Here is a 24,242-nt window from a genome sequence, read left to right as displayed (position 1 = left end):
GTATACTACTTAATAAGAAACAAAGACAATTATATCAGGGTCACAGAAGGCAATCACATGAGGATCACTTTATGTCAGGTGATTCCCTTTAAATTTTGACTCATTTTAATTCTTGAGGAAGTTTGTGAAGTAGATTTGTTGTTATTTTCTTATTTTATGGATGAGGAAATAAAATTCACATAGCAATGATCAGAATCAGATTTTAATTGTGCATATTGACTCCAGTGTTAATTATCTTCAACAGTTAGCTGTATTTAATGAATGCCAGGAATTAAATATCTTTATAGAGATTCTTTTAATAGATTTCTGTGTCTACATTTTCTTATCAAAATGCATTTTTAAATTACATTAGAATACCAAAGACTTATAACATCTTTAATACGAAGATTATTATCTTTAGAATATTGCAATCATGAAGTAATAAATAATGTAAAACCAAGACTAATTTGTATTTATTCTCAGTACTCTAATATATTATTGTGTCTGTTTTATTTATTTTCTGTCAGTTTGAAATCTCTCATAATGTTTGACATTATTCAGTAGTAAAAAATCTGAAGAGAGTACATTTTGTCATTTCATTAAATAACATAATACCCAAACAAGAGTTTAAATAATTCAAGTTCTTTAATTTAATTCATTAATAATTGAAGGTTATTATGTTTTTTATAATTTATTTAGAGTGAGAGTATGCACAAAAATGTAAGGCAAATAATGGCTCTTTTCTTCCTTTTTCGTTGTCACTTGTACTTCACCCTAAAAAGCCAGAAAAGAGTTTGAGAGCAATCAAAAGGAGTAAAGGAATTAGGAACACAGCACACATACTCTATGAACGTCACCTGCCTTTCTCTGACAGCATTTCTGACAACGGGAAACATTCATGGAAAACCTACCAGTGACCTAGTAGAAGAAAAGGTCATCTTTCACTGTTTCTTAATCCACTGAGATAATGGCCATTCTTTTTGCATTTCACCTTATTTTATGCTACAGCATTCTCAAAATTGGATAGTTATATGCCAGGGTTGAAATACATTGACCATTTAAACCTACTAGACCACAAAGTCTAGTATTTTCCAATCGCAAAGGAGGAGGATGATCTGACCTTGTGCTGAAAGTGAGCACCTTTTCAAAGGCATTTGATATTTATCTAATTCTAAAACCCTTAAATTTGGAAGGGATTGATGACTTTGCCAGCTTTCCTCTCTGTTCCTTATGAACTTATTATAAACTGATCCTGAAAGAATGTCATAATTTTAAGGACAATTTTGAGCAATTGTGCATCGATATCATGGCATAAAAAGTGAAAGCATTGACATGTCTACAGAAATTGATAAATAACTAAATGGGGGTATTAAGTACATAGAGGGGTTTTCTTCTTTGAAGAAGAAAGTTAAAAATCATAGGGCATTAAATTCTTACTTGTAATGCCTGAAATCTTTTAAATTAAACTTTCCAGTATGCTGCAAATAGTTCTTGGCTGGAAAGTGCAGTTGAAGGCAATGAATCAGACATCACCTGTGCAAAAGATGTGTTCATAAAATCTAAATTGGTAACGTGTTATTACTCAATAAACAAGAGCCTGCATAGTCATCATTTCTTGGCTAAAGTGTAAGGAGACAGATTGGCATGCTATGTGGAGGCTTTAGTGTGTCCTCTGACAGTTGAGAGCCACAGGCAGTAATACTAGTGTTGTGACCCAATCCCCAATGAGAATGATGCCCAGCAATAAAGTGGCAGAGAGACGTTTAGGTTCTTCTTGAGTTTGAATAATGATATACCTGTCCTTGTCCTTTGTGAGCCAAGAAACATAGGTACAGGTAGACCAGTACTAACTTAGCTGTACTGTGTGGGGATGCCTTAAAAATATGCTATCACTTTTAATTGAATTCGAATCCACAAATTTAGTTGATGATGTTCTACAAAAAAGAAAAAGAAAATCTGACTAAGAATGTCATCAGTATCCATTTTACACTTAGCTGTAGAGATTTTATTATACATGCTTTTTAACATCTTGCAGGAAAGCTGGTTGGACCTGCCATATCCATGGGATCCTTTTCATTTATGTAAGACTGAAATACAGAACTGGAAAGATAAAATACTGAGATAAAATACTGAACATGTATTCTAAGCTATGCAATTAGCTTTTGTCTTCTATATGCGTCACAAAAAATAAAGAAAAGAAAAACATAATAAATAAAACTTCTCGAAATGTTGCTAATTTCCTGCTCCTCCCCAGGCCCAGCCAGAGAACTATACTTGAAATTTATTTATTTTTGTTTTTCTTAAGTGAGTCAAGTGCTTCAACCTGAAAGTATTTACTTTCAGCTTTAGAGTTAACTCCTTAAGAAAAATTAGAGAGAGTGTATTTACTCTCATGCCTTCCTGATCCTTGAGTGGTATTCTTTTTAGAAAAGAGTTAATATGCCTCCCAGACAGACAGCCATACCACCCTGATCTCGTCTTATCTCAGAAAAGAGTTAATACATTTTAATAGAGTTCATATACTTACTTTCATGCTTGCAAGGAGCAAACATAAATTTCACTCCTCCATTTTTCTCCTAGCACCATTCCTAATTCTTAGTCATATCTATCCTACTCAGATTGAAGCTTTATTTCATAAAAATGAGACTAGAAAACAATTATTATTTCCTGTCAATGGGCCCTGATTGGTGCTGTTGACTCTTTTTTCTGAGATAGGTCTCCATATTTTTTCTCTATGAATAACCGTAGCTAATTTCTCTTTAGGTTATAGTTTAATTTTTATTTTTTAAGGCACATCTGACTGAAAATACAGAGCTTACAGGGGCCAAAACAGTTTTTGATACTGCTTCTTTAGTCTGATCTTTGGTGGACAAGCTTCTCCCTATGTTATGGGGAAATCTGTTATGGACTATGATGGAGTATCCAGTCTTAGAAACTGTCATCCCACATAATATATCGCCCCAAATTTACTTCAGTCTAGGAATGTTGGGTACATTTATTCAGGTAGATGGCTTTCAGCACCAAACCCTGAAAAAGAGTCTGACTTAACTTCCATTGTTTCCATGTGTGTTCCAGAATTTCCTCCTTATTCATTTGTGTGGCCTACAGTTGGAATGCCCACATGTACTCATCACATGGATACACTCTTCTAAATGGAAATAAAACGTCTCAATAATAACTTTTAATGTTTCATATCAAAATGAGTATAACATTTAATGTAGATTTTAATTTTAAAAGTCTCATTCCATCTTTGTTTCACACTAATACCTTCTAGGAACAACAAATATCTCTTAAAATGACTTTTTTTAAACTATTTAAAAACTATTTCAAATATTTGACATTTCACTTTGCTGTAGTGACTTAAGTTATACCAAGTTCCAATCTTCTGCATAGCTTCTATTGATTTGGATAAGACAAAGGGTGCAGGAAGTTGACTGGGGAAAAAGTTCAAATTTGTTTTTAATCAGTTCATTTGGAAAGTTTTCCCTCTGTGATTGCTGTAAGATTTAAAATTGGACATTTTCCCCCTAACCTGTGAAGCATGATCTTGTGTCACCCACACGTGCCATTTAAACCCTTCTAATTAGCCAAATTCTGAAAGTTAAAAGGGAAATCTTCAAATTAATTTTAACAGTATTTAATGCAATATCCCACTCAGAGCTCAAATAAAGGAAGCCAATCAGAGGATTATGAGGCCCCATTTATATGTTGAGAGACATCTCTTCTCAGGCATCTGCTTGTACTTATAGAGAAGAAAGAAGGAATGCCACAGGCAGGATTTTGCCCTCTCCAGGAAAACTCAGATTTCTTTCCAGAGTTCTCCAGTGGACCTGGAGAAATCACTCAAGCTACTCAGAATCAATTTAAGATTAGCTGATTATTGATGGTTTCAATAACATCTCCTACAACTTCCAGCAACTCCTAGATAGTGTTTTTTCACACAATTTGGTACAGTAATCTACCCAAATTGACTCATTAACACAGCCACAGGTGGCAGACCCTAACTTATTGTTTGAATCATTGATGGTTTTGTAATGAAAAACCCAGAGCCAGATATTGGGATAAAAGCTGAAAGATCAGAGAAGCAGAGAAAGCCACAATTACCACCTATTAGCTCACCAACTCCATGAATCCTCCGACTGAAATCCTCTGAGTCTTCACCAAAAGGGTCTCAGCTAAACTGCTTTAGTTCCTGTTTCCTCACACCTTATATACCTTTCTCTGCCCTTCTGTCACTTCCTGGGATTAAAGGCATGTCGGATTAAAGGTGTGTGCCACCAATGCCTGGCTCTATTTCCAGTGTGGCCTTGAATTTACAGAGATCCAGATGGATCTCTGTCTCTTGAGTGATAGGATTAAAGCTGTGTGTGCCACCACTGCCCGACCTCTATGTCTAATCTAGTGGCTGGCTCTGTCCTCTGATCCTCATGCAAGTTTATTAGGGCACGCAATATATCACCACACAAACTAGCTTCATTGCAAAATGTGATTAATATAAACATCATTAAAAAGATACTTCATTTTCTAAACTGAGTCTTCGTCCATTTTATTCTTATAAAATGTCTTAATTTGGACTTGCCACATAAGTCTATACACAGATGTCTATCAGTGAAGTTGGAACATTGATGATGTATTTTGTTTGTATATGATACTGCTTATTGTGTATATTTAGAGTAGTGATTTCCAATGAGGGTTAATTTTGTGTGACAGGAAACATTTGAGGATACTTAAAGACACTTTTCATTGCCACAATTAAAAAATGTATATGGCACCACTAGTATCAATTAGATAGAGACCAGGGATGCTGCTAAAAAATATCCTTGAATGCACACAATCACCCCACAGCATGACCAGACCATATTCACGTAATCTAAGATCACAATGCTAAACTGAGAAATGTTTCTGTGGAGTTGAATGTGGAGGCATTAGAGAAATAAACAGAATTGGGAAAGCCAGGCAGATAGAAATGCTCTTTGGTTTGTCCCTGTGCCTTGCAGACTAATTTTTTTCAGAGGTATCAATGAACTCGTAGTCTTGTCAGCACTGGGTGACCATACTCAAAGTCACAATGAGATGAGGGTGGACAAATGGCATTGCACATATTAAAATGATAGATTAATGGTAGAAATTGAGGGAAGACCTTCACAGGTGTGCGTATCTGCTTAGAAGAGGAACGAATGTCATTCGTTTTCTTTTCCCAGGATATTGATCGTTCTTTACATGCCTTGTCTGGATATAGTAGACTTCTAAAATATGACAAAGAAAATACAAAATAACAGATGGGAAATTTAAATATGTACAGTAATTACTGTCATGTCTGACCAGCTGCCAAAAAGCAAATTAAGCAAACAAACATCATTGGCCTTCTTAAAGAAAGCACATGATATCTAAGAATGAGTAATGTTTTGGAAGTAGCAATAACAGTTTTCAAATCTTCATCTCAAATTTACTTTTTTTCCAAATTCACTGTGAATTTAGAATTAACCTCATTTTCTAAGGCTTTGCAATATATATATATACATATATATTATAATGAAGCTAACTGCAAATTGAATAAACTTGTGAAAATCTCATATTTAAAAAAATCAGCTAACTATGAAATGTACTATATATGATTGTCATAATTGTTGCTTAAATACAATGCCAGATGCCACTTATAAACGTATTTTGGCATCAACAATTCTAGGATATACTTTCTGTTAATGGCTACAGTTCACTTCATAAATTCTTAATTAAACATGAAGAAAAAAACTAAGTCTTCCTTAAAATATAAGTGAAATTCATACTAAAGATTATCAGTTTACATTGAGATTAATTAAAGTTAAGGACATAGTTTGTTATCATTTTCTTGAAATGGTGACAGGTATCTCTGTCAGTGTAAATTCTCACTTTTTTGTTGTTGTTGTTGTTTGTTTTTTTGAGACAGGGTTTCTCTGTGTAGCTTTGTGCCTTTCCTGGAACTCACTCTGTAGACCAGGCTGGCCTTGAACTCACAGAGATCTGCCTGCCTCTGCCTTCCAAGTGCTGGGATTAAAGTCGTTTGCCACCACTGCCCGGCTAAATTCTCACTTTTTTAAATGACTGATTTTGAGATGATTCCAGTTTGTCCTTTATTTCCATAAAGAAATAATTTTATGTGGTAATTATTAACAAGCATCTTTCAGGCCACAGCAAGGGCTGGATCAGCCTGACTCCATCTTGGGCTTGAAAGTCGTCTTACAGTAGAGACAAACTAGCCTCATTCTTGCTTATGACTAAACCTCTGTTTCTCAAAGATCGGGCTATGTCCCACCTGTAGCCTTAACTACAAATGGTTCTACACTGCCTGTTCTAGGAAATGACAATCATGCCTTTGTTTCAAAACCATTCCCCAACCTTTGTTTCAAAAGGTTGCTATGACCTCTTGCTGCTGTGATCACCTTGTGACCACCTTGCAACCATGTCGTTGTTTCAAGAGGTCATTATGACTAACTTGTTAGCTTACGTTCTGCTGCTGTAACCCTGGCTATTTTGACTATCAAATCTCCATTTAGAAACTCCCTACCGCTAGTTATAAAAACAAAACAACAATAACAAAAACAATGTTTTCCTCACGTCTAGTACTGGCCTTTCGAACGCCACCTTAAGGAGAGGCAGCCCATGTACATGAGTAAAAAAGCTTGCTTTAATTAATTTGGCCATGATGATTTGGGTCGGTGGTCTCTCTCCTTCCATCTTTGGGATTAACACAAGCTTAGTAGATAATTTCATATTTTGTTATGGAATTTAAAAGTTTAGGTCACTGGTTTGGTTTAGATTTTATACTTTTTCAAGTTTTTTAAACTATGTATTCTTTGTTTCTTAGAAATACACAAAGAAAAGGCTGAAAAGCAGGAGAAACCTGAGAAGAAAATACAAACTAAAGGTATAAGCTTCATTTTTTACTGATACTGCTGCTACTCCTGTCTCTTCCTCCTCCCGTGACTTCTCCTGCTCCTCTTCCTTTTCCTTCTTCTCTCCCTCCCCTTTTTCCTCCTCTTTCTCTCCCTTCCCCTCCTCCATCTTCTTCTCCCTACCGCTTCCTCCTCTTCACCCTCCTTTTGAAGAGGTACCATTATTTTTTGGTACATTCATATGGGAGCAAAAATATTTTCGTGGTTAAGGATTTTTACTTTTAAATTTTTGGTATTGTTCACATCAATTCTTTCTTCTGAGGTTAAATTCCAGGTATGAGTGTCTGAGTAACATTCAATGATAGAAATCAAACCAACTTCAAAATTGGTGAAAATATTTACTTTTAATGGCTTTTCATTAATAAATACCAGTATATCATTTTACTTAACAATCATTTTTTCTTTTAACCATTTCCTATAATGATTCAGAGTTCACATTTTAAAAATGAATTTGTCATGCCATTGAATGCTTTTATAATCATTGGTTCAGACATGTAGAATTCTTAGATTACATCACTAGAATACCCTGGCCCCATGCTCTCTTCACAGCCTCAAGGGGTAGATAGACTATGACAACATGAAAATTAATAGTCCTTTCTGCCAGACTGAATCCAAGACTATGGCCATGCAATAGAAGCATTTCAGTAAGGGCTAATACTTCCTTGCTCATTTGACAAGTGTTAGTTATCTAGGGGAGATCCTGAAGCCTTGAGACTTTAAATAAACTTACAGCGAGCAATGGCATGCAACAGGAACAAATTTCTCAACATGACCAGGTTTTGCAAATGGGCAATAATATATAATTTTGGATGTTCTGTGGGGTTAAAAAAATTCTTTCCATTATCATACTTATAGGATACAGAGAAAAATAATAAAATAATTTCCCTGAAATAAAAATTAATTGTTGGAAAAGGTAGGTATGTTGCCAAGTAGAAGAATGCTTGCATACATAGCATGTGCAGAAATCTGAGTTCCAATTATCTGAACCTCCCATTTGCAAAATTAAACAAAGCAAATGTAGTTATATATTTATTATATTAAAAACTAGCTAATGTAAAAATTAGCTGTCACATGTAGCATAGTGGAAAATATTTAGGTTTTCAAACACTGGAAGCCCTTATTAGCTTACAATGGTATGTTTATCTATGTTGGGATGTCTAAATTATAAATACATGTCTTAATCTCCTTATGAGATTATGGGGGCCAATTACATTGAAATTATCACATTCGTTCCCTGGTCCTATAAACTTGTAACAATATCATAATACAAAATGCATTTAGTCCAAATTCAAAATTTCACATTGTCTATCACAGTCTCAACAATGTTTAAAAGTCTAAAGTAAATAGTGTCTTCTGAGATCATGCAATTTCTTAACTGTAATCTCTTGTAAAATCAAAATCAAAAAGCAGATCACAAAATTCCAAAATATAGTGGCACAGGATGTACATTACCATTCCAAAATGTAGGGAAGGGAGCATTGTGAGCATACTGGACCAAAGTGTGCCGGAAAACCATCTGAGCAAACTCCAAAGTCTGAATTTCTATGTCTGACATCAACATGCTTTTCAGATCTCCAACTCTGTTTAGCTTTGTTGACTGAAACACACTTCTTTCTCCTGGGCTAGTTCCATTCCCTATTAGCATCTCTCCTCAGTAGGTTTCCTATGACTCTGGAATTTCTAAACTCTTACGGTCTCCAATGCAATCCAGGCTTCAACTTCACAGCATCACACTATGGCCTTTTTTAAGCCTCCATTCAGGGACACTCCTGACACATGTCTGGCCTCAGCAGCTTTCCTTAAGCATGGAGGAAAATTCCCTAACACATTTCTTTTATCCTTAACTCTAAAGTCAGAACCACATGGCCAAAGCTGCCAAGTTCAGCTGCTTGCTGGGGCTCCAACATGGCCCCTTCATTCAATTATAGCTTCACCAGCTTTCTGTTTTTAATTGTTACTTTCACTGTCTAAACTTGGCTGTCCTTGAACCTGCTCTGTAAATCAGGCTGGCCTCAATCTCAGGTATCTGCCAGCCTCTGCCTTCCCAGAGCTGAGATAAAAGACATGCACCACCACATCTGGCTCTAAGCTTTTCTTTAGTTCTTTTTCACTGGTTGGAAACTTTTCCGGGTGGGATCTTACTCTGAGGTCACCACTCCCTTTATTCCATTTTGTAATCCTTTTATCTCCTTGAACATAGGACTTAGCTCCATTCCACTTTGTGGTGCTTTTTCTTCTCAAACATTTTTCCTTGCTCAGTGTGCTCCTTCTCATTATAAATCTTCATCAGATTTAACACGAATAACCACAAAAACAGAGTCTATCCTAGGCTGTTTTAAGATTTCCTCTGTTGACAGAATTAACCCACAACTCTTCACTTTAGTCTCAGGCAGATTCTTTGGACAGGGTAAAATGCAGCTGCTTTCTTCATCAAAATATCACAAGACCAATCTCTAAGCCACATACTAACATTTTTCTCCTCTGAAACCTCTTGATGCTCACAGTTCATCAAATCACACTCAGCACCACTGTTTTTCATGCACCTACTTGTATGGCCCATTAAGTAGTACTTAAAGCATTTCACTACTTTCCTAACCCTACCTCCCAAAGTCCATATTACTCCAAACAAAAACATGGTCAGGTCTAACACAATAATAACCCACTCATGTTACCAACTTCTGTCTTTGTTAGGGTTTTCATTGCTGTGAAGAGATACCATGACGATTGCAATCCTTATAAATGATAACATTTAATTGGGGTGGCTTGCATACAGTTCCAGAGGTTCAGTCCATTTTCATTTTAGTGGGGAGCATGGCATTGTACAGGCGACATGGTACTAGAAAGATATTTGAGAGTTCTGTATCTTGCAGGCAACAGGAAGTCGACTGAAACACTGGGCAGTATTGTGAGCATAGGAAACCTCAAAGCCTACCTCCACAGTGACACACTTTCTCCAACAAGGCCATACCTACTCCAACAAAGCCAAACCTCCTAATAGTGCCACTCCGTAAAAGATTATGGGAACCGATTACATTGAAATTAACTACCATAATTTATTTACTTATGTTTGTCTGATGTGCCCAGATAATCCTTCAGATATTAAATATATGGCCATAATGTTTGAATTCCAGATTGGTCAGCCAAAACTTATACAATAAAACACTGACAGTCATTTACCTGAGATTTGTCTATGCTTGTATTTAGGGGCTAATGTCTTCTTACTGCCTGTGTTTCTTTTTTGGTTTTTAACTCTTCTGGCCAAGAAAATTGGACACTGCTTATGAGCAGAGATTGATTAAAGGAAGCATAACTGAAATGGCTACTTTTCTCTGCCTGAATTTAAAGAGAAACTCCACTGGTTCCACTTGGTCAGCACCTCCACAGCTTCATTTTGCAGACTCCATTGTAATTTAGCAGCAAGACTGCTGGAGTGAGCATGGTGATGCTGATGGAAACATTTGCATTTTGGACCTAGCTCCCTGAATCCTGCTGTCAAAGTCTTTAAGCAGTGAGCTGTGGAGAGGGTTTATTAAACCACTGAGTCTCCTGTAATTAAAAGAGTGAATTTGGCTGAAGTTTAAAATAAATTTCCTAAAGTCTGTGCTGGAGATTAGTCATCTGAATTCATTTCTTGAGTAGAACAAACGTATCTGAGTAAAACAAATAATTCTGAAAGAGGAAGAGATAGGCAAACAGGTAGATAGGTAGATAGATAGATAGATAGATAGATAGATAGATAGATAGAGCCCAAAGATACTTAATCTACTTTTTCTCCCCTGTGGGAACATGAATGGAATATTTCATTTGCTTTCTAGTTTCCTGTCTGTAATTAGGATGGAATAATGTCTAGTTTTTGTTTCTGACAATGAGTCTTTTTTTTTTTTTTTTTTATTTTTTATTTTTCGATACAGGGTATCTCTGTGTAGCTTTGCGCCTTTCCTGGGAACTCACTTGGTAGCCCAGGCTGGCCTCGAACTCACAGATATCCACCTGGCTCTGCCTCCTGAGTGCTGGGATTAAAGGCGTGCGCCACCAACACCCGGCGACAATGAGTCTTATAACTACATTCTTGTGAACATTTTTTAGACCTGTTCATATATGTAGATAAATGAGATGGTCTCTAAGTCACATTCCAGTTTGGCTGTGGGTGAATGTGATGGCTAGTTATGGTTTACATTGTCATCAAAATGACTGTAACCCTTATAGAAAAGTTTGCAATATTTTAAGATATGGTTACCTGTGATCATTATAAACAAATATCTTAGTTTAAAAAGATAGAATATACTAAAGCTGAGGTATTGTGTGGAGAGATAAGGTTTGGTGGGAATGAAAACCAGATTATACACTCTTACTTTCTTTTGTTTTTTTCCTTTTCCTCTTTCTTTCCCTTCCTTTTGCTTCCTTTCTGCCCCTACCTTTATAAAAACAAAACAAAAGCAAAAACTTGTTCTGATTTATAAGAAGACTTTAGTAATACAAGATAACTTTATGCCTAGAATATTTACTCATCAAAGAAACAGAAATGTAAATAATATGTAATGCCAGAGAATGCAGATTTCTAACACAAATCCATTCAAATAGTTTAAGTGATTTATATTAAAGAGTCACATAATCCATTTCAATTCTGACTATTATGCATAAAAAATAAGATAATTTTTATAGGTTTTTATGCTAGAAGTTTTAAATTTATAAGATGTTAACTCTTCAGTTTTGACCCTTTGTTTACTTTGATGCTTATTATTGGGGGAAGAATAGGACAGTTTCTTGGAGTTAAAGAGTAAGCCTAGTAATATATATTGGTTATGGCTCTAAGCATAAGCTCTGACATGTTAGTTAATACTTGCCTTTAAACTAAATTAACCTTGGTAATATTTCCTCATAAAAGAAGTAGGAATTTATTTTGTAATTATAATGAGAATAATGTATGTTCTTATGACCTTGTATTGAGTTTGTGTAGTGAGTAATACAGTGGAACATTACATTTGATTAGAAGAAACAACCATCATGTACCTCTCCCTGGATTACTAAATGTTATTACCTCAAGTATCAGTCAAGTAAATGGCCTTTCACGAATTCGTGGAATGAGTTCACTACAATAGAATAGTTATAGGTTCTGAGCAGTTAAGATTTAACACAAATTTGCACAAAGAATTCTCTTTCCATAGGAGGGTGACAGTTTGTAATGAAAACTTTCATAGGTCACAATGAAAATAGCTTTAATGTAAAGCCCAAGATTTTATAATATGTACTTGTCAAACTAAAAAGCATGAATACACACACATGCAGATGGAGATGAAGAAAGCAGTCTTGGACCCGCAGCTCATGAGTGTTTCAAGTGAAAGAATGTCCACTGTGGACGTGGAGCAAACAACACATCTGACAACAGAAACTGACCAGTCTCCCTCCGATCTACAATAAATACACTCTTTATAGTGTTGGACGCTACTCAATAGCCATGTGATCACAGACTGAGGGGCTTTGAAATATGTCAGTGAGTTACCTGCAGCACCATGCCACCTCTATATTTATGATTCTTTTAAAAGTGTGCATTCAATATTTCCCCATGGCTGTGAAAAAAATGTGTGACAACAGCAGATAAATGAAAGGAGAGTTTATTTTGGCTCTATGAGTCTACAGTCAGTCAAGAGGAGAAAGGCATGGCAACAGGTTCAGCAAAGTATCAGGAGAGAAAATTAGCATATAAATCAGTAGCTTTTCCAGATGCAAATAATGAGTTTGTGATGAAGGAAATTAGAGGGAAAAAATCCCATTCACAAAACTTCAGGAAAAAAAAAAATGCTTAGAACTAAATTTCACCAAGGAGTTGAAAGACCTCTGCAAGAAAAATTTCAAGACACTAAAGAAATGAAGACAACAGGAGATTAAAGACTTCTTATACTCCCACAAATAGTGTTGTAAAAAATGCATTTTCCATCAAAATTCCAATGACATTCTTTACAGAGCTCAAAGGAAAAATCCTATGATTCATATAAAATCACAAATGATCTTGATTAGTCAAAGCAATCCTAAGCAGAAATAGCAATGTTGGAGGCATCTCAGATTAAATTACAAAGTCATAATATCAAAATCTATGTGGTATAGGCACAATAGTAGACATATAGACCAATCAACAGAACAGAATACCCAGAAATTAAGCTACAACCACCTAATTTGACAATGGTGTATAAAAAATATACATTGGAAAGAAGACAGTTTTTCAGAAAAAGATGCTAAACTACATTTCCACAGATAAACAATGAAATTACACTGTATCTTTCTCACTACACCAACATCAACTCCAAATATACCAGACCTTAATGTTAGACCTGAAACTCTGATGACACTACAAGAAAACTTAGACCAAACCCTTGAAGACTTAAGCACAGACACAGACTTTCTGAATGGGACTCAAGTTACTCAGGAAACAGACCAAAAACTGACAAATGGGATTTCGCGAAGTTAGAAAGATTCTGTTCACTGAAACTGATATTCAGCAAAGTGAAAAACTAGCCTCTAGAATAGGACAAAATATTTACAACTGTACATGTCATAGAATTACTGTCAAGAATTTGTGAGCGCCCCAAACTAAGTGGTCCAAATCAAATGATTTCATCAATAAATGAATAAACAGTTATCAACTGAAGGAATGTAAATGACCAATATTATATTTATGTATTTAATAATGTGTTCAACATCTTTTTCCTTCAGGGAAAAGCAAGTTGAAACGACACTGAAGGAGGGGTGTAGTGACATACACCTACAGTGCCAGCTTCTAAGACACAGAAATTATAAATTCTCCCTTAGAAAGAATGGGCAAGACAATTTTGGTTAAATGTATGAATTCCAGAATTCATTTCCAATATACTAGAAAAAATATTCAGTGATAGTTTTATAACTATGTTGATTATTTTTTTCTGGTTGTACAGAATTAAAATTCTACCAGTTATTTTCAAAATGAATTACACATATAGTTGCATACACTCACCTATAATATATTTGGTATTTTTCTGTAGTTGTGGCTGAAATAGAACTTATTTTTAAAGGGTGAAAGATGAATTTGTTGCATCCTTTTGTCACTGGAGTCTCTCTCTGGCTTCCACTTAGCTTTCTGGCTCTTGCATTTTCCACAAAAAGAAGTCAGAAAAGATGCATAGAATATGCTGTTGAAGACAGGCAGAGTTATTTACAGAGTATATGTGGCATCCTCAGAGGATGAGAATTGGAAATGACCAACCTGCCAATGCAGAGTAGAGTATCTGTCAATGGGTAGATAAAAATGGACAATGGTCAGGGAGACCATGGTGTCTACATTTTAAGCAGGTCTTTTATTTATAAAGTCTCTGCAACAGACAGCTTTCCTGAGTCATGTTTTACTGTCAAGGTGATTGACAGAACCATTTGGGTTGATGACTGCATGTCAGGGCAACGATTTGTGAAGCCACTTTGTGGATAGTAATTCTAGAATGTTGAGGACTCTTAAAATCAATATTGAGTAGTTACCAGTGAATGACCTTACTGGACTCTCAAAACGCCCTGTCTCCTCCCAGTAACAGAAATAGGCTAAAGTCCTATCACCCTGACTGGTAATTAGCGTTGAGTCTACATATTTGAATTTCATGATATCACTTTAGAATAATACCACAACCATATTTATAGTTCGAACTGCTGCCGCCACTGTTCTTGGTTCTCATTTCCATACTTCCCCATCATAAAGGTAATGGAATTTTTTCCTCTGGAAACATAAACACAAAATAAGCCCTTCCTTCTGTAGATTGCCTTGGTCAAAGTGTTTTATCACAAAAGTTGAAAAACAACAAATGCAGACAGAAACTTCAAACTCTGGAAAATGTGTGTTCAAAATGTTAAGATTTAAAAGTTCTCGGTAGGCTGGGCGGTGGTGGCACACGCCTTTAATCCCAGCACTCAGGAGTCAGAAGCAGGTGGATCTCTGGGAGTTCAAGGCCAGCCTGGTCTACAAAGTCAGTTCCAGGAAAGGCACAAAGCTACACAGAGAAACCCTGTCTTGAAAAACCAAAAAAAAAAAAAAGTTCTCGGTGTGGTAAGTTGTTGTTTATGAAGAAGGTATCTAACCTAATATAATAAATAGTTATTTGAAAAAAGAATTATACTGGATGACCGACCACACACCTGAGAATATATAGGCAACACTAATTGACCTTGATATGCTAAAAAATGAAGACCGCAAGTTGATTGGGTAGGAAATTGGGAGTAGATCTGGGAGGATTGGGAAAAGGGAATGAATATGATCAAAATGTAATATAACAATGTATGAAATTCTCAAATAATAAATATATTTTATTGTATCTTTTAAAAATATCTTTTTAAATTTTTGACATTATAATATAATTACAAGTTTTCTTCTTACCCTTTCCTCCCTCAACCCCACCTTCGTGTATCCCTCTTTCTTTCAAATTCATGGTCTCTTTTTTTAATAATTGCATATGTATATGTATACCCATACATTTTACTAAATCTAATATGTTCGGCCCGTATACTGTTACTTTCATATATGTTTTCAGGAAGGATCATTTGGTATTGAATAACCACTTAAGGAATTGAAACATTAATATGTATGAGTTATACATGAATCTGTTGGAATATTCAACTTTTCAAAATTATTGACTACTTATATATCCTATACATAATAATACTAGAAATATCAAAAAGAAAATTATTATAATAAAAGTCAAAAAAATTCTATCAAGTAAAACCATGTATCTCAAAGTTATTTCTTTAAAGGCTATAATGTTCATTGCTCAAAATAGTAGTATTCAGTAGTTCTGAAGTCAAAAATGAGCTTAAAAGTTAAGTTTCTCATCACCTATCAATGGGAGAATTAATAGCCTATAACAACTTACACTTAACGCAATTTTGCACCAAAACTTTTGATGACGAACTCTGAGAAGAGACCCTCAGAGCATGTTGTAGCTACTAAGGCCTAAAAGGTCCGACACACTGCGATCTGTGAAATCTTCAGAAAACATGGAAGTCTTTCTGGTGTCTGCTGGGATACAGAGCAGAAGTACACAGCACTCCTCGGGGAGAGCTGGAGAGGAGCCATGCGGGAGGGAAGACAATGTGCTTCAGAGTTGAGCTGAGCCGAATGTTCTGGTCAGAGAAAGGTCAGTCTTGACAAGAGCAGGGACGGCATGCTGTGCCAAACTCAGATGCCAAGCCACAGAGCCACTCCAACTGGTGGATTCCATTTGCTCTCAATTATGAGCCTACCACAGGGTCTTTTGTTTCATGTCAATAAGAATGGCAATCAAAATAAGCTCTAACAGGTGCAAAAGCTTATTTTGCCCTGGGTTAAAAGTACCTTTACCAAGATATGGCTTGCCAGGCTAGGTTGGCTGCAAGTAGGTAGCTTTTTGTTTTCATGTGGGTGACAGATTCTTAGCAGAGATGTATCAGCAAAGTTAGTCACTGCTGTTACTGTAGCATAATATTTTTATTTCAAAGTGATTATTAAACCAGCTACTGACTGCTGCATTGCTGGGTCTAAAGTCATTTCAGTACTTGGCATTTGAGCACACTCTTGCCGAAGTTTGAAGTTTCAGTCCAAACGGCTTTGGTGGCTTTCTGCCATTTTGAACAGCTCCCTAGGGCCTCTGGGTCCAGCTGTTTCAGTAAGCTGAATTGTGGAGTTAATTCTGAAGGGGGATAATGAAATTCCAGTATGTACCACTGTGTCAGTAAATCAAAAATTTTGATTGAAGGAACCAGCTTTTTCCCCTGGGTAACAAGAATGAGGAGTTAATATGCTAATTTGAGTCTGAATCCAGCCCCTTTGCTCTTCTGATTTTGTATTAATTCTCCCGTTTATGCCTGTGCACATGTCAATCTGAAAATCTGCTAGTGGAATGGACAGCCAGCTGTCTGAGGTGCAGAGGCAGAGCCACAGATTAGGTGTTCCCTCGGGGGTCTTTTTAGTCAGGGCTCTGAATGCACAGCTTATCTCTCATAAACTTGGTTCCCCCTAGAGAAACTTTAAAAGAGGCTTTGTTTTTTGCCAAGAATTTCCTTTTTGGATGTCAGCTTAATTAGCAATGATCCAAAGAAAGAAAAATGAGTTCTTTGTGGTCTGTGTAAGTCCTGATTTCCTACTCTTATTTTGTGAGTTTTTTTTGTTTTTTTTTTTTTAATTGAAACTAGTTTCTCAGAAGCACCTAAAATAACCATTAAGTGTGAAGGGGAAAAAATTGCAGTTCCTGGATGTTCTGAGGTGGGTTCTACCTTCCTGTTTCTAGGTTATATTTAAGAAATTTTAATAAGCTACGAAAGTTTTCAGAGATAGAAAGCAAAAAGGATATTAGCTATGCTTATAAAATATTGGAATTTCATATATTCCAAAATATTATTAACAGTGTACTGTATGACAGATACTGGTATTAACATGGTCTATAAAGGTGTAATGTGTGCTTCCCTAAAAAGTCACATATAAACAATAGCAACATTATTACTTATTAATATATATTAACAGATGGTGTAATTGCTCTCCAAAGTAATCATAGATAGGATAGAAATTTACAGAGGAAACACTTGAACAAAGCCTGAAGAGCCTTTCATGGGACAGGGGATGGAAAATGAGGACATATGTTTTTGGGATTTCAAGATGGAAGACTATTTGTGGAATTATTAAGGCCACTCCATGTAGTTAAAAGGGAGGTTTATTTAGTGGCATAACTTACAAATGAAGGGATAGATAGGTTGCAGGGTCTAGGAAAGGCATGGCTTAGTCCGGTGGTGTTCTCTGGGGAACTCTGCTCCGTCTACCTCCAGTGTCCAGGGTCCAGGAACCAAGAGACAAGGCACATCCGGATCTCGGGTCTTCAGGTTCCTCTCTTGGACTGCCTTGTAGGCATGACAGTTACCAAAGCCTCTGGGGGTTGGAACTTCCAGATCAAGGTTGTAATGGCTACCCACTACAGAAGACACAAACAAGCAGAGAGAAAAAAAAAATGCCACATTGGTGCCCTGTAGCACTACAAAAATCTCTGTTAAGACTGAATGTAAAGTTTAAGGTAAAATTCCTGACAGATGAGATTGGATTGTAATCAAATGTCAAATCACTTGAACAACGAAACATTTTAAAATATCTGATAGTTTCTACTTGTGACAGATACCATGCTAAGCAATGGGTGGGACACTAAGATTAGTTATCCACTCATGCTTTGTTAAATGAAAGTTTCACTGCCTCAAACAAAATATTGTGGTATTAAAAGGTGCAATATGTGCAATATTGTCATACCCACAGCAGGCATGCTGGTCAGACATTCTGAAATGGTCTTCTTCCTTTCTGTCCTTACAGTCTCTGCCTAGGCTAATTTCCTCGAAGTTTTTTTTTTTTTTTTTTTTTTTTTTTTTTTTTTTTTTTTTTTTTTTTTTCCACATCCTTCAATGTCACATCTACCATGGGGCCTTCTCCAAATATGTAGATGAGATTAGGTCCCCATTATCCACACTGACATGTCATCCTGCTTAGTTTCTCTGCAGCAATTACATTAAATGCAATTAACTACCTCTGCAATTATTTGTTTAGCATTCATCATCCATTAGCGTGTTGACATCCCATTGAAAGGGAAGGTATTTGTCTTACCAAAGATAATCTTCAGCTCTTGACAAATGTTCTCTGTACATTCCTGTGTAAATACATGATATGTAGAGTAGAAAAAAAGATGGGTAAGAGAACAATAAAAAATCTGAGGTTGAAATAGCTTAAAGAATGAATAAAATTAGGAAATAGTAAAGAGAGAATGATGTCTGGTTTGATTTCTATATTTCTACCTTGCTAATTAATAAGCACTATGATTAAATAATAAGGTAAGGTTTGAATCCTCCTGGAATAAATAACTGGATCACAGTTCACTAAATTAAGTTTGTTTCCTTTAGGAAGATGTAGTATCATTCCAGTCTCATTTTTATTATTTTAAAAACATTTAATGTGGACTCCTTCTGTAATGTATTAACAAATGCAGTTTATAGTCATTGTTCTATGCTTTAGGTTCAGGAGACTATACACTTTCATTTCTTTCTTGATATTTCTGATATTCATCCACTATCAAAGCTGGACTTCATATATATGTGTGTGTGTGTGTGTGTGTGTGTGTGTGTGTGTGTGAGAGAGAGAGAGAGAGAGAGAGAGAGAGAGAGAGAGAGAGAGGCAGAGAGACATTAAAATTTATTACGTTAAAGAAAGAGGCAGAGAGACATTAAAATTTATTACGTTAAAGAAAGAGGCGGAGAGACATTAAAATTTATTACATTAAAGATTGAAAAACTTAGCCGGGCGGTGGTGGCGCATGCCTTTAGTCCCAGCACTCGGGAGGCAGAGCAGGTGGATTCTGTGAGTTCGAGGCAGCCTGGCTACAGAGTGAGTTCAGGAAAGGCGCAAAGCTACACAGAGAAACCCTGTCTCGAAAAACCAAAAAAAAAAAAAAAGATTGAAAAACTTAGAGACATTCTTATTTTTGCTGTCCAGTCTAATTTAGTACTGCTTATGATTGGAAGCAAAATAAAAGTAGGGACAAAAACAGCAAATCTATAATTATTCTGAAGTTTAATTTAAGTATATAAACCTTTATGGCAGCTAAAAGGTGATTTCTACAAGTACTTTATAAGCTAAACTGTCACGCAACTATCTCATAACTTATTCCCTTGATTTAAGTTAAAGGTATTATCTGCCTCTTTCCAGTTTCACAAAGAGAAAAGGAAAAAGGAAAAGAAAAAATCAAAGAAGGAGAAAAACCCGAGAAGAAAGGTATGTAGTTATTCTTTTTACCACTCTAACATTAAAGATTTTTCCATTGGCACTTCTCTTTGTAACATTTGGACTTTAGAGAATGTTGATTTCTTCTTCTAAATTTCGTATTATGTTTATTTTCATGGACTAGAACTCCCAAAGAGGAGTTTCTGGACTACACCACAGTGGGCTCTTGTTACCATGTTTGTCCTTGGAAATATGTCAGTCTTTCCTTGGATGGTTGTGCGCTTGTTAGAAAATATTATCTGAGAAAATACTGGTCAGTTCTATAGGGAAAAAGCCATTTTTGTAATTTTAATATAATTCAATTGCCTATTATATTACTGTATTTCTTTGTTATTGTTATTTATTGAGAAAGGATAGGTAAGGCAACTTCATTGTTTGAATCATGAAGATGCACCGTGAAAACCTTCCCCACACTGCTCTAACCTCGCATTTCCCATTGCATCTCGCCCTATGTGTTGACATAGCCACTTGTGTGAGGTTTTGCGAAGCTCTCTAGAGTTTCATTAACAAAATGTATATAACATTTATATAATTAATATATGATGAATTTATATGCATATATGATGCTTTACTATCCATATTAATGGTTTGTGTTATTTGCCCTTATTTTATACAAAATCTAGCATGTCTTATATTCTGACATTCTTAAGTCAAAAATTCATCCTAGAAAATTTTCCATATTTGCGTATATTTTTTCATTGTTTTTACAAAGCTACATAGTATTTGCAAAAGGCTATCTTATGTCATATACCTTAACTTACTGTTATTTGTAGAGTCAACCGTACCATGATTTTAGTGTTATAGATTTCTTCCTGTGTGACTGTTCACATCTCTTGCCCATTCATCCCCTGGTGTGTGTGTGTGTGTGTGTGTGTGTGTGTGTGTGTGTGTGTGTTTATTCATTTTCCTATAGTATATATTTTATTATATATAGTATATATTATTAGTATATATTTTTCTATAGTCCTATAGAATTAGGACATTCATTTGAGATTTATTCTATAGTAATAGCTTTAAGTTTTTTTTTTTTTTTAAAAAATGTTCCTTGGTTTATATTTTTCTTTGATCGACTCCAGTCTGCTTCATTGTTTTGTGTGAAGCAAGATTGTGGTTTGACGTTTGCTATTGTTTGACTGCATCGCATTTGCCCTACAATATCAGAGCCAGCTGACTTTTCGGGCTTGTGGAACACTGCAGCTCAGATAGAATATGTAGAGTAGACATGATGTTTATGAACCAAAGCAGAAGAAACATGCTCCAATAATACTTATTACATAGTCACACTTCAATATTAGAGTTAAATAGTTGCTCTTTTATTAATATTTACTTAGTGGTAAAATCTTGAATTTTAAAGCTCCCCTATCTTCTTTGTCTGTCTCAGACATCTTTGTTCATTTCTCATCTGCTGGTGAGATAACACATTCTGAACATAGGGTTCTATATCCTGACAAAATCAAATAATTTTGTGGTTCTTATTAATTTCCAAGATTCAGTATTGCTAAATGTTTTCTTTAAATAACTAAAAATTTTCCCTTAAATTATAAATGTAGAAAGTTCACTCAAATTGAAAAATCAGAAATAAAGTGCTTTCTGAGTTTCCTATATGCCAGTTAAAGATGTTTATGCTTTAGGATACTATATGGAAATGTTGGCAACTTCCAAAATGGGCTGTTTATTTGAACTGTAAAACTATGATGCACATGCTATTAGACTTTTCAGATTATATTAACCTCAGCAGGGAGACCTTAGGATTTCTTGGTGAATACAGAACACAGACGTATTAAATAAATTAACTAAACAAAAAAGGGAAAGATATATTTCAGGTATCATGTAGTATATTGTTAAATTAAAATCCTTATTATTTTAATAATCATTTTAAATTATCTTATACAGTGATGTTGATTCTCAGAGAAAGGTGTTACCCATTAGGGAAATGTTTTGCTTATGAAATGACATTGATGTCCAGCAATTGGTAAGCAGGCACTGAAAAGGCTCATCATCTTTGCAATATCTAAAGGAGCCCCTTAGGTGGGAGAGTTGCTTTTTCTCAAATGCCAATTGTGTTCCTGTTGAGGAACACTTGGTTAATCAGTCTTCAGTCAGGATAATATCATTTCTTGCTATTAATGCTAAAAAGAATTGTTTTTACAGTGTGTGCTTTATATTTGTTATAAAATTGTTCCTTTTTGGATTTATTTCCTGATAAAATTATATATTTGGAGTAGAAATCTATGAAAAAAAGGTGACAGATCTAGCTTTCAACATACTATTTGTTTGTTTTGCCCACAGTCTCACTATTTAGCCCTGACTTCTGGAACTAGCCTTGGACTCACAGACATCTGCCTGCCTTTGCCTCCCTAGTACTTATTAAAAGTATTTGCCACCACAACCAGCTACTTTCTAATTCTTAACGTCAAATTTTATAATGCACTCTATGCTATGATTACCCACTGATTACAATATTCCTTAGATGAGTCCCTCAGTGTCAAAAATCCCCAGGTACTCTATGATTTGGGTGCCTATAAAACTGTAGCTAAAAGAAAATTGGATTTGAAATGTATTAAAAGTATACAGGATTTGTAATTGCATGATGTTAATTTTCTGTTTAAGTAACCCACAAGGAGAAACTTGAGAAAAAAGAAAAAGGAGAGACAAAGGCAACGGCAAAAGGTAACATTTACCTTGGTTATTTTCATTCTGGAAGTCCCTTGACGACGAGAGTGTATGTTTTGGCTGAAACGTGAATGTTTGTAATCATTTTCCATTTCAGTGAAATACAATGATTTAAAATTGGATACCTAAAGAATAATAAAACCAAATACAATAACAACAAAAATCTCAAAACATGAAAGGAAAACTAAATGTCCTCACATGTGATTGGCAGAATTTTGTCCTCTATGACCTTCATCCCATGGTGTCATCCCCATGACACTTTTGCAGGGGTAGTCAAGTTTGAACTAAAAATAGGGCAATGACCCCAGTGTAACTACCTGCACCCAACAACCAGCTCCAGTGTATTTAAAAGCAGAGAAGTTTCACAGAAAGCAAAGCAAGTTTTAAAGTGTGTCGTTTTAGCCTCCTTGGCTACCATGAAAATTATGGGGGATACAGGGGGACCCTGAACAACAACAACAGGAAGCAAATTTGGTATTCATGTTGAATAAGCATGGAAACAAGTTTTTTTTTTCCTACAGGAACTCCACTAAAGAGCATAGTAGTTTGGTGGCTTCATTTTGGTCTTGTGAACCCTGTGATGAAACCAGAATTTGCACACAAAAAGCACTGTGATAATGTACTTCAAGTCCATGAAAACATTACTTCCATATTTGGAAAAATTAATTGAGCTGTATTTTTTTCTGCCCTAAGTTGGCCTACCCAATGTTTTAAGTGTTTGAAAAAATTCACATTTTAACTAATAGAGCAATTATGTCTCCTCAATGTAAATGTTTTCCTCATATTTTAAAATGTGTTTGATATAAATAATATACTGGAGCAATCTTATTCTAGCACCATCAAGAAACTAGTTATGTATGGAAAATAATATATCTCTATCAAATTAATAACTATTTATATCACATAAGAACAATTGAATTTTTAGAATAGATTCTGAAGCAAAAATTTGTGATAATTTATTGTTCTTTCAACAGGATACAGAAATATCTGGTCCCACATTTTTACAAATATAAGTTTTTGCATTTGGTTTCCTGGTGCTGGGATTATGAGCTTGTGTCAAAATATTTAGCTTTTTATATGGATGAGGGGACTGATTTCAAGACCTCATGCTTACACTTTACCAACTAAGCAATCTCCACAACCCCTCAAATTCTTATAGTAATGCTAAAGTGTATTCACTAAACATAAAGGTGAAGTTTGAGCATCCACAAGCCAAATGCAAATTATCATATTTGTAAAAAAAATGTGAGAAAATGTGTGTTTCCTATTGATAGAACAAAAAAAATATCACAAACTTAGGACAGAAATAATGACCTTAGGTTAACTAATATGGGCTTTTAATACAATTACTTCCTAACTCTTTGTCTCACACATTACATAGTTCACGTTTGACTCATCTGGTTCATTGACTTTTTGTCAGTCTTCTGTTCTTTGTCACAAATTCACACTGACATGATAGATGGCTTTCCTAAACCTAGCAACAGAGAAAATCAAGACAGAAATCATGATCTTACATTGACTAATATGGAATTTTAATCCAATTATTTTTGCCCTAGAATATTGCTTAGCATATTACAAGACTAGTCAACACTTACTCAGAAAATAATGTAGGGGTTGTTGGAAGCCATCTTCAGCCTGCCACTCTGGATGCTTCCCATTTACATATGTAATTTTGATAAGTAGATGTAAACAATTTATATCCATTTTACACATGTATAATATCCTCAAATGTGTATTTTTGTTTTATTTACTCTATGCATATAAGTTACATTAGCTCCAGAAATTGCATAATGATCTTTATACGATATGTGGGAAGTATGGTATTTTCTAGGAAAATAGAAGGCTAAAAAGGTATAAACTAAACAAGT

At 35.3% G+C, this 24,242-nt stretch overlaps 1 protein-coding gene across 1 annotated transcript in view; it reads left to right on the top strand.

Annotated features, from left to right (window-relative positions):
• The window catches only part of LOC114692539 (triadin-like), a 126,460-nt gene that overhangs the window by 98,366 nt on the left and 3,852 nt on the right, over positions 1-24,242 (top strand). The window contains exons 5-7 of the mRNA XM_028868347.2: positions 6,824-6,883; positions 19,627-19,692; positions 22,312-22,371. Of these exons, the coding sequence (XP_028724180.2) occupies positions 6,824-6,883; positions 19,627-19,692; positions 22,312-22,371 (186 nt within the window). The remainder of the gene's footprint in view (positions 1-6,823; positions 6,884-19,626; positions 19,693-22,311; positions 22,372-24,242) is intronic.

The sequence above is a fragment of the Peromyscus leucopus genome, chromosome 8a, assembly GCF_004664715.2.
Source record: "Peromyscus leucopus breed LL Stock chromosome 8a, UCI_PerLeu_2.1, whole genome shotgun sequence".
NCBI lineage: Eukaryota > Metazoa > Chordata > Mammalia > Rodentia > Cricetidae > Peromyscus > Peromyscus leucopus.
The sequence above is the reverse complement of the archived record's forward strand: the minus strand, read 5'-3'. Positions and strand labels throughout refer to the sequence as shown.